This window comes from Prionailurus bengalensis, chromosome E2 (genome assembly GCF_016509475.1).
Source record: "Prionailurus bengalensis isolate Pbe53 chromosome E2, Fcat_Pben_1.1_paternal_pri, whole genome shotgun sequence".
Lineage (NCBI taxonomy): Eukaryota > Metazoa > Chordata > Mammalia > Carnivora > Felidae > Prionailurus > Prionailurus bengalensis.
The window spans coordinates 48,021,891-48,038,316 of record NC_057352.1 but is presented as its reverse complement, the minus strand read 5'-3'; the positions used below and the strand labels follow the sequence as shown (position 1 = coordinate 48,038,316).

At 38.3% G+C, this 16,426-nt stretch overlaps 1 protein-coding gene across 1 annotated transcript in view; it reads right to left on the bottom strand.

Moving 5' to 3' along the window:
- Positions 1-16,426, bottom strand: part of PHLPP2 (PH domain and leucine rich repeat protein phosphatase 2) — an 81,805-nt gene that overhangs the window by 53,158 nt on the left and 12,221 nt on the right. Inside the window, exon 3 of the mRNA XM_043599595.1 lies at positions 9,458-9,591. Coding sequence (XP_043455530.1) covers positions 9,458-9,591 — 134 coding nt within the window. The remainder of the gene's footprint in view (positions 1-9,457; positions 9,592-16,426) is intronic.

The window sequence follows — 16,426 nt, the reverse complement described above, 5'->3', positions numbered from 1 at the left end:
GCACCTATAACTTTGAGGTGTGTGAACTTCCTTCTGTGATTGGAAGATCTGCAGTCCCAAAACAGCGGATGGAAAACCTGTTGAATTTTTGGTCTCATTGGGGGCCGGGCTGTGTGGATGCAGTTGTAGGAAATGCCCAAGAGGGCAGGTTAAATAAAGTCCCAGGAAATCACAAAGAGATTGGAGCTCTGGAAAATGACCCCATAAAGTTCCCTATGAACCCCTGGGCTCACCCTTGAGGTATACAAATGGGGATGTGTTCCCAAGCAGCATGCCAAAAATGAAAATTCAACAGAGGGATAGAGAGCCAAAGGGAGAGAAGAGTGCAATTGTAAAAAATTATTTGAAGAAATAGGGGAAAACTCCCCAAGTGAAATACAAACTTATAGATTCAAGAAGTCTAGTGAACCCCAAACCCAAAGACATTCAAGCCCAGACACTACATCGTCAAACTGCTGAAAATTAAAGACAAAGAAAAAGTGTTGAGAGAAGTCAGAGAAAATGGAAGCACTATTTATATGGGAACAATTCATCTTTTTTTTTTTTTTTTAATTTTTTTTTTCAACGTTTTTTATTTATTTTTGGGACAGAGAGAGACAGAGCATGCACGGGGGAGGGGCAGAGAGAGAGGGAGACACAGAATCGGAAACAGGCTCCAGGCTCTGAGCCATCAGCCCAGAGCCTGACGCGGGGCTCGAACTCACGGACCGCGAGATGGTGACCTGGCTGAAGTCGGACGCTTAACCGACTGCGCCACCCAGGCGCCTATATGGGAACAATTCAAATGACTGCATGAAGGATTGCAGGAGGTCCCTGTGCTATCCCTCCAACTGCTCTGAAAATCTAAAGTTAGCTCCAAATAAAAAGTCAAACAAATAAACACTGGTTAAGAGGTTGGGAGGTAAAAATAAAATATTTACTTACATTTAAAGAACAAAATAGGAAAGCTCAGAACAAATTTCAAACTTGCAATAGGCTCTCATACAACACAGAAAACTACTTGAAGTACTCCACTAGAAAACTTGGCAAAGCAGTGGTGGCTAAAGCAATTCCACCCTTGGGTTTCATGATCCCCAACAAATCCTCTTACATCTTCAGACCTTAGTTTCCTGAGATTAAGACGAAGGAGTTGAATGAGATGACTCCTAATCCTTCCCAGGTGTCATTTTATGGATTCCTCATACTCCTCTAAACTCTCTCTCCAAAAACTAAATGGTGGAGTATCTTAGAAGTTAAAAGGGTGAGATTTAGAAGCAAACAGATTTTTCTGCTTCCTGGCTCTGCTATTTGGGGCAAGTTATAGCCTCTCTGGAATAGTAACATCTCCATATGGGACTATAAGGATTACACGAAGCAAGGAAACAGAGCGCTCAGCACTTGATAAAGCATTCAGCATGGAGGAGGGGAATTAAACAAATGCTAGTTATTATAATGAAAGTTTTGCCTGCCTTAAGCCTCCTTCTCTTCCTACATACAAGGATTCTTTTCAAGAAAACTTAATCTTCCGGGACACCTGGGTGGCTCAGTCAGTTAAGCACTTGACTCTTGATTTCAGCTCAGGACATGATCTCACAGTTCATGAGTTTGTGCCCCACATGAGGCTCTGCACTGTCACTGTGGAGCCTCCTTGGGTATCTCTCTCTCTCTCTCTCTCTCTCTCTCTCTCTCTCTCTCTCTCTCTGCCCCTCCCCTGCTCAAAGGTGCTCTCTCTCTCAAAATAAATAAATAAACTTAAAAAAAAAAAAGGGTATCTTAACAACTTACACAGCTTTAACATCCCCATGTACCCGACTCTCAGATCTGTACTTCCTACACTCTGGTTCCATATTTCCAACTACCTGCCAGACACCTCCAACAGGATACTCGTCACCACTTAAAATGAAATATTCCTAAAACCAAGTCATCACCATCCCCATGAACAACTCCTTTTCATAAATCAAGTCCTGATATTCTCCTGAAGTAAGCCAGGCTCAAAAACTCAGTTTCAGCTCCAACTCTTAGGTTCCCTTCCTCAACTCCCCTTTTTAATCAGCCACCAACTCTTACTGATTATCCCTTCAAAAAGTCTCTCACAGGAACAATTCCTTCCCATTCCCCATTTCAGACCCCTATTAATTCACATCTGAATTACTGTCCACACTGGTGCCAGCTTCACCTTCTCTGGCTCACTTGGATGCTCTCACTTCCTGCTATCATCTGCCAAACAAAGACTAAGCTCCTGATACTGAACTCAATGCCCAGAACAATCTGGACTCAAATTATCTGTGATTCACAGAACATACACTCAAGTGTCTAATCTCCCATCCCAGGTCCTCCTTTTCCTTTCAGCTTAATGAAATTCTGTCAATTTTTAAAGAACCAACTCAAATACTACTTCTTCATAAAGGCTTCCCTGATTCAAGAGATCTCCCTTTTTCAGAGAATAGTGGTAAGGTAGCTTCCCTATCAGCTATCAAAATATATCATAGAGATATATTAATTAAAATAATTTTTGGTATTAGCACAGTACAAATTAATCAATCTAATAGGATAGAGTCTAAAAATAGACCCCTGCCTGTATAGGAACTTAAAAATAATAAAGATAATATTTCAAGTCAGTAGGAAAAGGATGAACTCTTCCATAAATGTTGTTGGGACAAATGGCTACCTACCCATTGAGAAAAAGTAAAGTTACATCCCTATCTTATGCAGATTTTAAAAATCTAAAAGTACTGAAAATATAGAATACATTTATGAGCTAGAATAAGGGAGGAATATAAATACATTAAAGAAAAAGACTCAAAAAATCTGACTAAAACTTCTGCAGAATAAAAAACAATAAAACTTAAGGACAAGTTACAGTCTGGAAAAAAGTTTTGCCACAAATACAGTATCCAAATGATGTATATGTAGAATATAAACATCCTTTAGATCAATATGATAAAAAGACAAACACAAATTTGCACAGAAATATCAATGGGTTATTCAAAGAAATCTAAAGAACCAATGAAAATATCAAGCAATATTCAACCACATTAGTAATCAGGGAAAGAAAAATTCAAACAAGGAGACCATCATTTTATCTATCAGATTAGTAAAAATTTTAAATGCTAATAACATTAAAAGGTGATATTGTGGGCAAAGTGGTACTCTGATATACTGATGGGATATACGGTGTTCCGCAATAGTATTATTATTTTAAATGCAAATATCCAATGACCCATTAATTTCATGTTTACAGATCTCCTCTGAAGAAAAGGGCACAAAGAGGCAATTTTATTATAATGCTGTTTGCAATAGTCAAAACTGGAAATACGGTAAGCGTCTATCACCAGCGAAATGGCAACATAAACTACATAAACTATAATACACACATGATATTCAGTGCTATGCAACTTAGAGAAATGTATATAGAAGACAGCTAAAGAGGGGCACCTGGATGGCTCAGTCGGTTAAGCATCCGACTCTTGATTTCAGCTCAGGTCACGACCTCACAGGTTTGTGCGTCTGAGCCTCACGTCGGGCTTTGCATGGATCCTGTGGATCCTGGGATTCTCTCTCTCTCCCTCTCTTCTGCCCCTCCCCTGCTCACTCTCTCTCTCTCTCTCTCTCTCTCTCTCTCTCTCTCTCTCTCTCAAAATAAATAAATAAACTTAAAGAAAAAAAAAAAGAAGAAGAAGAAGACAGCTAAGGAAAGATCCAAAACATATGGTTGGGTAAAAAACCATGAAGACCAGTATCAAATAATACCGTTTATGTAAACAAAATATATTTCTACAAATACCTATTAGATAAGAATATAAGTTAGAAAACTCTGAATACATATACACCAAGTTGATAGCAGTGGTTATCTATTAAGCAGTCAATTGACCTGCGAGGTGTACAAGAGATTGAAACACTATAGATAATGATTACAAGAGATTGTAACACTTAGATAATCAAACTATATCCACCTTTTAAATTGTGCAATTAAATTTTTTACAAAGGAAAAATATATGGACACAATGATTATAAATGTGAAATATGTATATAAAATATGACTAGGAAATGTACCATAATAAATGTAATTGTATATGGATGATGAAATATTTTTTAATATATTACTCCTATAGTTTAACAATAAAGTTTAAAATATGCAGATTAACATGAGACAGTATTTTTTACAATTTAAGACAAAGAATAATTTTAACAATAATACCTGATATTGGCAAAGGGACAAGGAAATGAGTACTCTCAAACACTACTGATGAAAGCATCCATCAGTATTGCCTGTGCAATTTAGGAATAGTCACAATTTTAAATATATATATACGTATTGACTCAAAAATTCTACTTGTAGGAATCATGTCCTCCTTCCCCCACCCTAGAGGTCAGCCACTCTCCTAACTTTTATAATAATAATGTCCTTGCTTTCCTTATATTTCTGCCATTTATGTATGTATCCTATACTAGTTATAGCAGGTTATAAACTACTATAACAAACAGCACATAATGGCTCAAGCACAAGAGAAATTTAACTCTCTGTTAGAGTACACACTGTGGGTTTCCAGGGGTCACCTCTGTCAAGAAACTCAGGCTGAGGGAAGATCTATCACTTTCGACACATGACTTACAATATTGCTCTGATGACTGCCATCCCAGCCTATGGGAGAGCAGAAGGACACTGAGAAGCGTGCGTGGGAAGTTTTAGGAATGGTGTGTTGAAGTGGCACAATTCCACTCCATACCACTGAAGCAAAGTGTGTCACATGTGCACACCTAGCTGCAAGAAAGGCAGGGAAATGAAGTATAGCTGGGCAGCAATGTGCCCAACTCTAATTCTCTTATTATGGAAGAAAAGAACAGATTTTGATGGACAGACAGTAGTTCCACCACACATCTCTAAACAACATGGCTCAGTTTTAGCTGTTTTTGAACTTTAAATGAATGGAAACATACCATGTGATTCTTTTGTATCTGGCTTCATTTGTTTGTGCTTATGCTCTTTGAAACAAATGGTCTTAAACAATGTGTGCACAGAATATGGTACAGAAAGAAATGCTCAGGCTGGGACTCATGCTGAGCCACAGAGTCCCCAAACTACCACTTCACTAGCAAATCACATCTTGTAGACTCCCTTTCCTCATACACAGAGTTCATTAACATGCTCTCTTAATTTCTGTGATTGTTCATGCTACCTACTCATCTTTAGTCAATTGTATGATTTCCACAGCTTTTATCATGACTTGCACTGAGCCAGTCATTCCACTAACTCACTTTTCCCCAGAATTCCCTTTCCAGCAAGACTGGTAATGGACATCTGCATAATGGCTGCATAATGGCGAACTGGGTACCTTTTAGACCCGGCAAGCACAGCAACATTAACTGGTTTGAACTTTGGCCCTTATGACCCTGGCCTCATATAACACTGTATTCTAACTAAGCTTACTCATCAAAGACTCTACACACAAAATATTTAAAGATGACTACTAAGCTATTTGCTTTAAGAGAATATTTCACAGATATCTTTCCTTAACAGTGGTTGTCTCTGGATTCAGGAATGGGAGTGGTTAGAGGAACATGATGAAAGGGAAGCATATTTTTTGTGATGGTTTTAAGATATGTCCACAAATTCTTTGATAGTCCTCACTCCAGAAGTTGGGGCCTAATTTCCCTCTCTATAGGGTGGGCCGTATTTGGTGACTCACTTTTACTAAACAGAAGGTGACGAAAATGTCTGTGACTTATGAGGCTGGGTCATAAAAAACACTGAGGCCTCCCTGTGTGTGTGTAGGTGCACGCGTGCGTGTGTATGTGTGTCTGTGTCTGTCCGTCCATCTATCTGTCTCATCACTGAGGGAAGCTAGCTGCTATGGCATGAAGATCCTCAGGCAGCCCTATATAGAGGTCTACAAAGCAAAGAACTGAGATCTCCTGCCAAAAGCTGGTGAGGAACTGAGACCTACCAACAGCCATTTGAATGAGCCAGGCTGGAAGTGATGCTTCAAGCCTCAGTCAAGCTTTTGGATGACTACATCTTTAACCAACAGAGTGACTACAATCTCATGCAACCCCAACCAGAACTAAAGTACTCCTGGATTTCTGACCCACAGAAACTATATGAGATAATAAATATTTATTCATTTTAAATCATCAAGTTTTTTTTAACAGAACTGGAGAAAGGCATTATTTATTTTATTTTTTAAGTAATCTCTACACCCAATGTGGAGCTTGAACTCATGACTCCAAGATCAAGAGTCACACACACTCTTCTAACTAAGCCAGCCAGGTGCCCCATCCCGTCACTGTTTTTTTGTTTTTGTTTTTGTTTCGTACGTTTATTTATCTATTTTTGTTTTTTAGTAATCTCTACACTCAATGTGGGGCTTGAATTCACAACTCCAAGATCAAGAGTTCCATGCTTTACTAGGGCACCTGAGTGGCTCAGTCCGTTAAGTGTCCAACTTCAGCTCAGGTCATGATCTCACAGTTCGTGAGTTCAAACCCTGCATTGGGCTTTGTGCTGACAGCTAAGAGTCTGCAGCCTGTTTCAGATTCTGTGTCTCTGGCTCTCTCTGCCCCTCCCCCTCATGTGTTCTCTCCTGTCCATCTCTCTGTCTCTCAGAAATAATAAATGAATAAACTTTAAAAAACAAAACAAAACATTTAAGAGTTACATGCTTTACTGACTGAGCCAGCCAGGTGCCTGAGAGGTTACTAAGTTTTGAGGTAAATCATTACATAGACAATAGATAATTCACTTACTGATATATATCTATATCTATATCTATATCTATATCTATATCTATATCGATATCGATATAGATATTTACTTTTGTATTTTGTGCCATATATATATACACTGTCTAATTTCAAATATAGTTAGCTTTAAACACCTCTTTCCCAAACAAAATTTTCTCACTCAAAACATACTAGCTTCTCTAAATTAACAGAGGTCACTTTTGGAAATGTTCTTTGTTAAAGACTCCCCCTCCCCTTAAAAACAGAGTAAGTATGGGGTTGCCTGGGTGGCTCAGTTAGTTGAGTGTCCGACTTCGGCTCAGGTCATGATCTCTCGGTTTGTGGGTTCAGGCCCTGCATCAGGCTCTGTGCTGACAGCTCAGAGCCTGGAGCCTGCTTCCGATTCTTTGTCTCCCTCTCTCTCTGTCCCTCTCCCCCTCACGCTCTTTCTCTTTCTCTCAAAAATAAATAAACGTTAAAAAAAATTTTTTTAAGAAATAAATAAACATTAAAAAAAAACAGAGTAAGCACTAAAAACTGGTACTCTTTTGGACTCTACTAAAAATATCCTCTTAAGGGTATATGCAGACCCTGGGCATGCTGTAGTTTATCAGGTGGTGATAGAAAATTAATGTGTGGATGCCAACAGCTATGCAAATGCAATCTCCATGGCTCAGGAGCCCGCTGGCACTTTAAGGCTCAACTTTCACTCCAGAATAAAACATATAATGAAGAATTCACTTTCAACCACAATCACAAAACGAGAATGTTACTGCTCCAAGTTGCTCTTTTTTTTTTTTTTAAACCAAGTTTTATAGGTTTAAACGGGTTGTGTTCCTCAAATTCACCTTAAAGGATTTTAGTACTTAATTTCAACCTAGCAACTATTTTCCTTCCATGAACTAGCAAAGAAGAGAAATTAACGGAAATAAAATAATACCAACTTTTAAGGAACAACATATCACAAAATAGTGTTGTAATGAAAAATTATACATAAAATCTTTGGTGAAGTGCATTTAATAAAGTTGGTTTGTGACAACTTTATTATCTTAAAAGGTGAATTTGAGCCCCATGATGGAGGCAGAGATTACTTAAAAATAAGTAAATACAACAACAAAAAAAGAAAAAAGAAGTATACAGAAATTTAATCAGTAATTTGAGGAATGAGAGCAAGGGATTTTAGTAAACAATTTTGCCTATAGACACAAATCATTTAGTTATTATTTCAATTGTTTGATAAGTGGGTCATATTAATTAAAAATTGTTAGGTGTTAAAAGACTCCGTCACTAGTTGTATGATCTTGAACGAGTAGTTTAACTTCTGTCTCAGCTTTCTCATTTGTTTTTTTATTTTTTATTTTTTAAAATTTTTTTTTTTTTAACGTTTTATTTATTTTTGAGACAGAGAGAGACAGAGCATGAACGGGGGAGGGGCAGAGAGAGAGGGAGACACAGAATCGGAAACAGGCTCCAGGCTCTGAGCCATCAGCCCAGAGCCCGACACGGGGCTCGAACTCCCGGACCGCGAGATCGTGACCTGGCTGAAGTCTGACGCTTAACCGACTGCGCCACCCAGGCGCCCCTCTCATTTGTTAAATAAGATCACAGTTCCTATAGCATAAGGTGTTTCTAATGAGTAAAGTGGGTAATTCACAAGCATAAAAGCACACAGTAAGCACTCAATCAATGGTACTCAGTACCATTAGTATTAGTAGTAGACTATGTATATTTGGAAAGTAATATTCAAAAAGTATTTAATTTTAATAAGTCTAACTTTATTACTGAAGTGACCAGGTGAAAAAGTTGATGGGGGTGGGGGGGTGGGAGGGTGGGGAGAATGCACCAAAAGACAAAGTAAAAAATCCTAGATTTCAAGCCCACTCAATTTAACAATATACAGCTTTGACAGATGGAGTCATCAAATGTTAAGTCATATATAATAATGACCATCTAGCTCTCAACATTCTTTTTTTTTTTTTTTTTTTAATTTTTTTTTCAACGTTTGTTTATTTTTGGGACAGAGAGAGACAGAGCATGAACGGGGGAGGGGCAGAGAGAGAGGGAGACACAGAATCGGAAACAGGCTCCAGGCTCTGAGACATCAGCCCAGAGCCTGACACGGGGCTCGAACTCATGGACCGCGAGATCGTGACCTGGCTGAAGTCGGACGCTTAACCGACTGCGCCACCCAGGCGCCCCTCAACATTCTTGAGCTATCCAGAAGTTCATGGTTTTTATAAGAAACTTGAAAATACAATTGATACTAAAAAGCATGATGTGATGAAGATTCTGCAAAGACATAAAATAATTCTAGTAAGTCAGCAAAAAAACTAGAACAAAAAGAGCAAAAATAAAAAAGGAAAGATATTTTGGCTAATACTTTGAAGTCTTCCCTTAACTACACCCCGCTTTCTTGTTTTTGTTGTTTTTTGTGACCGCATTAGTTAATTAGCTTAAACACACCTTTTACAAAAATACTTTTGAAAAGCTGAAGACAAGAGAGGCACAAATGACCAACCTAAAAATAGTTAACACACTCACAAAGCCAATGATAAGTTCTTACCACCATAGGGGCGCCTGAGGGTGGCTCAGTCGATTGAGCATCCAACTCTTGATTTCATTTCAAGTCATGATGTCACAGTTCATGGGTTAGAGCCCCACATCGGCCTCTGCACTGACAGCATAGAGCCTGCTTGGGATTCTCTCCCCACTCTCTCGCTCAAAATAAATAAATAAACATTAAAAAAACACTTCTTACCACCATAAAATCGAAGCATACAGCCAAGGTCAGGATCTGTTGCCTCCTCCTGTATGCGCACAGGGTCGTCAAATCCCAGCCTGGCTAAGTAATCATAAACAATCTGAAGAGGTCGTTCAGTAGGTTCCAGTCTCCTGCTCACACAATTCAAAACAAAAGTATTTAGTAAGAAATAAAAATGCTTCTTTTAATTTTAAAAATCTTTTAATGTTTTAAATTTTTACTTCTGTATCAAGATTTTCTTTAATATCATATGATACAACTAATCGAAACAAGAGGTGCTCAAAGGTTTTGACTCAGAAGCCTCCTAAGGTCTTGAGAACCCCAAAGAGCTTCTTTATACATGGGGTATATCTATCGATATTTACTGAATTAGAAGCTGAAGTTAAGAGTTTCTAAATATTTATTCATTTTTAAAAGTAATAAACCCATTATATGATAATGTAAGTAAAATTTCTTTAAAAATATATTTTCCAAAATCAAACAAACTTAGTGATGAGAATTGCAATTTCAATGGACAGCTAGATTCTCAGATCTGCTTCTACATTTAATCTGTTGTAATAACATGCTGTGTAGCCTCTAGAAAACCTCACTATAACTCATGAGAGACTGTGAGTAAAAAAGAATATTATTAACTTATTATGATTTGAAATAGTTGTGACATCATGTACTTCCTCAAAGAGTCTCAGGGACTCCTACAGGGTGCTTTGAGAACCTGTAGCCCAAAAGGTAGTGAAATTATGAGATATAAAAGATCACACTTGGCTGTAAGTGATTTCATATAAATTACACACATAGTCAGAGACATAGTCTTTGAGTTGCCTACTATGTCTCAGGTACTATGTATTTCCACTGGCTTCAGAGATGATTTCTTCCACAAGAATTAGAAGTCAACAGCCCAATAATTCCCCAGAAATCATTCTACTATGTGGTCCCAACTGAATGCTAAAGTAAAGTCAGAATGTCTAGTAATTATTTGTGGCCTCTGGTGGCACTGCATATTTTAGATCATACAGACCTAAAGCACTTCAAAATATTTAAAAACCAAAAATGTTCAATGTGAAGTCTGATAGAAAGGGCTACATCAGTAATAACAACAAGAGAGTCCTTTTACAATTGTTTCATTAGAAAGCAGTTATAGAGGCACCTGTGTGGCTCAGTCAGTTGAGCGTCTGACTCTTGGTTTCAGCTCAGGTCATGATCTCATGGTTCATCAGACTGAGCCCTGTGTCTATCTGGACTCTGTGCTGACTGTGCAGAGCCTGCTTGGGATTCTCTCTCTCTCTCCCTCTGCCCTTCCCCCACTCATGCTCACACACGCTCTCTCTCTCTCTCTCTCTCTCTCTCTCTCTCTCTCTCAAAATAAATAAATACACTTAGAACTTAGGAAGGAAGGAAGGGAGGGAGGGAGGGAGGGAGGAAGGAAGGAAGGAAGGAAGGAAGGAAGGAAGGAAGGAAGGAAATAGTTATAAATACAGTGACTAATAGCCTAAGATCCCGAAGTCAGACTGACTGGGTTTGAGTCTCAGTTTTGCTCTTGGACAAATTTAGTTAACCTCAATCTTAAATTCCTCATCATATATAATGGGAATTACAGTAGTACCTACCTCACATAGTTGTTCCTAAATTTATTTACTTACAAGATATTATATAGTAAGGAGAGTGTTTAGCAAAATAGCTCGCATTAATGTTCAATAACATATTGACAACAATTCTTAGGATTGGATTCAAATTTTAATTAGAAGAAAAATAGAATTATCCCCCCTGTCTGAAACAACAACCAAAAAACAAGTATAGCAAAGCATGTGTGTTCAAAGGTCATGAGAAGCATTCGTCTTTATGTCTTAAAAGGATTCTATTTAGAAAAGTTAAGGGGCACCTGAGTGGCTCAGTCAGTAGAGCATGCAACTCTTGATCTCGGGGTTGTAAATTCAAGCCCCGTGTTAGGTGTAGAGATTACTTAAAAATAAAATCTTTAAAAAAAAAAGAAAAAGAAAAAGAAAAGAAAACTTAAGAATTGTATTAATTAGGGGCGCCTGGGTGGCTCAGTCAGTTAAGCGTCTGACTTCGGCTCAGGTCATGATCTCACGGTTCGTGAGTTCGAGCCCCGCGTCAGGCTCTGTGCTGACAGCTCAGAGCCTGGAGCCTGTTTCAGATTCTGTGTCTCCCTCTCTCTCTCTGACCCTCCCCCGTTCATCCTCTGTCTCTGTCTCAAAAGTAAATAAACGTTAAAAAAAAAATAAAAAAAAAAAAGAATTGTATTAATTAGAAGAAACATGATACACTCCCATCACTGCAAAAAGATACAAAAGACATCTATGTTTTATGGTTAAAGAAGTAGAAAATACTGTTGGGAGTAAGATTTAGGTCAAAATAACATAAAATACTAATACTACCAAGCTGAATGTAAACAACAACCAGAATTGTAGAGGCTGCTTTTAGGTAACAGGCTTGAGCAACAGAAACTTGAGCAAGGCTTTAGGGCCCCAGGTGACTATGGACACAGAACTGATGCAAAAAGGCTCATTAAGCATACACCCTAACCAACCAATGGGTCACTTACAATCAGGCACAGTTCTTAAGATTACCAAAAAAGGGAAAATTCCATATGTCCCTGTATTCTCTCATCCCACCCTGTAACTATAGCCCCTCACCACTCCCTCGTGGCAGACAGTTTTTCCTTTGCTGTCCTGACCGCTGCTCCCTTACAGTGTAGTCAACGAACTTTTACCTCTTTTGTTTTGCCTTCGGTGAATTCTTTCACCGCTGGTACCTCTGGCCCTCATCCAACCCCATCCAATTGGAACATTCCACAAAAACAATAATTTAGGAATGGAAATCATCCTGATGAGCACAAAAACACAAAAATAAAACGCCACCTGTCCCCTCCTGACTGCACAGTGCAGACTTTTATCCATAAACTCAGAACTACTACAGGAGGAATGACCAAAGAACTAAAACCCTCAATGATAACTAAATACTGAATTTAAGAGAAATAGAACATAAACTTTTCAGATTAAAAACATCAGTTACAACTAATCTCCAGTCAAAATAAAAATTCACAAAGGGGTATGGCAATATTAGCCATTTTCCCAGTATAATGGTAGAATTCTTCTAAGGAGGATGTATTTTAAGAGGGACTTCTAATTAGCTATATCCTGGAGGGGTTAACTAGCCATGTAATCTGAACAACTAAAGGATTAACTTGGGCATAACAAGGGTATAACAAGCTATCTCTATCTTCCAGTGTCAAGAAGGATTAGACTTACTCTGGATCACTCCAAAGAATAGGACTAGGAACAAGGAGAAGTTACACAGGTAAGCCTGGATCAAAAATGAGGAAGAACTTTAATAATGAGAGATACCAATAGTGAAACACACTGCCTCTCAAAATAGCTCATGGAGAGCTAGAGAGCCATCTGTCACAGATAATTTAGATAAGAGTCTCCTAAAAGAATCAAGTGGGGCCAGACGATCTTTAGAGTCTTTTAGAACCCAAGAGTCTGTGAGGTACCAAGACACCTTCCTAATATAATGCAAATTCTACCTGAATCCTGCTATTATTTCCAGATACAGAGCTCAATGTACTTAAGTATCATAATTCCATATAATGATCGCATAGCCAGGACCAAGAAATAATACTTTCAGGCTAAATCTACTAGCTCAATTTTTCAATTTCTGTCTAGAAAACCAAGAGAAATGGTAACATCCTAATTCTGACATATTTTACACGATCAAATTTCCTTCCTAAAAAGGCTCTGTAGATTTTTAAACCCTCTATATACATTTCCACCTAAGGAAAGTATTTTCCTTGGTAGGAGGGAAAAAAAATCAAGAGAATCTCAACATCTGCTCTTATTAACTTAGCATAAATGAGTAAACAAGAAGTATTTTAAGAACTGCAAAAACAACTAAAATGAGGGACTAATTCCATTTACTCATTAAACTCATCTGCTTAAGAAAGTAGACAGTATGATGGGAGGGAAATGTGTAATATGCTTACTGATCAATTTTGTGTTTCAAAGTTCCAAAACTTGAACAGGTTGGTACTTAGCTATTTGTTAAATCTCTCACAAATCAAAGGAAAATTATATACTGCTAAACCAGGTGTAGGAGAGAGTAATATTGGCAGTGAAAGGTTCTGTTCAGCATGTGAAATACTTTGGCTTCTGCTTTAAGGAAAGACAGTAAGACTAAGTTTTAGTTTGCTTCTAAGGCTCTAGGAGCTACTATGGTTCTTGTAAATCTGAATATATGTGATTATTTCTCTCCAAACCACCCAACCAATACCACAATGCTATCAACAGACATTTACAGCTCTTAGCCAGGAGTAGCAGCCAACAGTTATTCTAAACGGTGCCCATAGGTAAGACATATGTAAGAGAAGAGAACGCTTCATTCCATGTATCAATCATTTCACAAGGATTCTAGTTAATAGTAGGAGGCAAAAGTACACATTATTAAAATATAATACAGGGAATAAAACATTTTATCAAAAACCTTAACAAAGCACAGAAGCATTCTCTACCTCAAATTGAGATTAAAACTCAATCTCTGGCCACCTATAAAGGTAAAATCTGTAAATGTTAAGATCAACAATACAGATAATACAAACAACAACAATACTTGCCTGAATGTCTACTCCATGCCTGACACTATGCTGAAAGTGTTTAACATTTTACGAAGCTAACACATTACAAAGACTAGCTTTTTTTCGGTAAACCACACTATTTTATATAGTTAAAATAACTTACGCAGAAGAGAGCTCAAAACACTTCATATGTTAATGTATACAAAAAACTTAAAAAGTTATGTTTGAAAATAATTGTATTCTATCAGTCTAATCCACCATCATTTGAAAGATACACTATTTTGTGTGAATCGTTATATAATACAGAATCTTACACTAGTCTTTGTCTATGATTCCTGAGGGGAGATTCTAAAGCCTTGGAATTTCCTGAATAATAGAAGTGTCTTGTCATTCATGAGCCCCTGGCATTACCTCTAACAGATGAGATGACTCAAGATGGGGGCTGGTCACGATAAAGACCAACCAAGTGAAGAGAAGGTTGGGGTTTGGAGCCAGCCCGACTATGGGGAAGGAAGAGAGGGCTAGAGACTGAATGCCAAGCATGTGGTCAATGAATCAATCAAGCCTACCCAAGAAATGCCAATATAATCTGTACCAAAGTTCCATGGACCTTCCTGGTGGGTGAACACACTCATGTGCTGAGAGGGTGGCATGGGGAGAGGGCATGGAAGTTCTACATTCATGACCCACTCAGACCTCACCCTATGTATCGCCTCATTTGGCTAGTCTTAATTTGTATCCTTTAGACTAAAACTAATCATAAGTACAGTTCTTGAGTCTGACTCATTCTAGTGAATTAGTGAACCTAAAAGGATCATGGGAACCCCCAAATTTGTATCCAACCTGATCAGAAGTGTAGCTAGAATGTGAAGGGCAGTCTTGTTGGGGACCATGCCCTTTAACTTGTGTAGTCTGTGAAAAGTCTGGGTAGTTAGTATCAGAATTGTATTTCAGAAAACCAGATGGTATTGCAATAACCATTAAGAAACAAAAAACAAACTGCCAATTAAACCACAACCCATCAACAACCATAAAATACAAGCTGATTTCAGAAGTACTAAGATGTAAAAAACAGGGGTGGCTGGGTGGCTCAGTTGGTTGAGCGTCTGACTTCAATTCCGGTCATGATCTCGCGGTTAGTGAGTTCAAGCCTGGCATCGGGCTCGCTGCTGTCACAACAAAGCCCACTTCAGATCCTCTGCCCCACTCTCTCTCTGCCCCTCCCCCGCTTGCACTCTTTCTCTTGAAAATAAACATTAAAGAAACATGTAAAAACAAAATTAACAAAAACTATTTACTTAGTGTATAATACATTAAGTTTTAAAATAGCACAGAAATATGAAGCACAAAACAAAATTAATCTCTTTTTCCTTCCTCAATGGTAATCAGTTCAGTATGCATCCTAAAACAGGATTGTTCACTCTACTTTTATAACATCAAAATATGGTAAAGATTTTAGTGACCTGCATGAAGTCACTCAGCAAGTCAATGACAGAAAGGTAATTAGAATGCAGTATCCCAAAACCCAAGGGTATTTTCTGTTATAAACACCTTACTGTCTCCAAGCTTATCTTAAGAGATAGTCTATCAAACACAGAAATCTTACTCATTTTGATGACTAAGAATAAAAGTAAATATATGACCATGAGCCAAGGGGCACTTCGCTTTGTCACGTATGATGTCGTTACAACTTTTCAGGCAGAAGGCAATGATTACACTAAACTTCACTAGTGAGTCAGTAATCACTTAAACAGTTCAATTGAAAAAAGACAAACCAGGGCGCCTGGGTGGCTCAGCTGGTTGAGTGTCCGACTCTTGATTTTGGCAGCTCAGGTCATGATCTCACTGTTTGTGGGATCTCCACGTCGGATTCCACACTGTCAGCATGGGATTCTCTCTCTCCCCCTCTATCTGACCCTCCCCAAATCATGTGTGCTCTCTCTCAAAATAAATAAATAAACAAACAAACAAACAAACAAACAAACAAATAAATAAGTAAGGGCACCTGGGTGGTGCAGTCAGTCAAGCTCCTGATCTCAGCTCAGGTTATAATCTCACAGTTCGTGGGTGCAGGCCCCACATTGGGCTCAACGTTGATGGTACAGAGGCTTCTTGGGATTCTGTCTCTTCTCTCTGTCCCTCTCCTGCCTTGCGCACATGTGCATTCTCTCTCTCAAAATAAATAAACTTTAAAAAAATAAATTAATAAATAATTTTTTTTTAAATTTTTTTTTCAACGTTTATTTATTTTTGGGACAGAGAGAGACAGAGCATGAACGGGGGAGGGGCAGAGAGAGAGGGAGACACAGAATCGGAAACAGGCTCCAAGCCATCACCCCAGAGCCTGACGCGGGGCTCGAACTCACGGACCGCGAGAT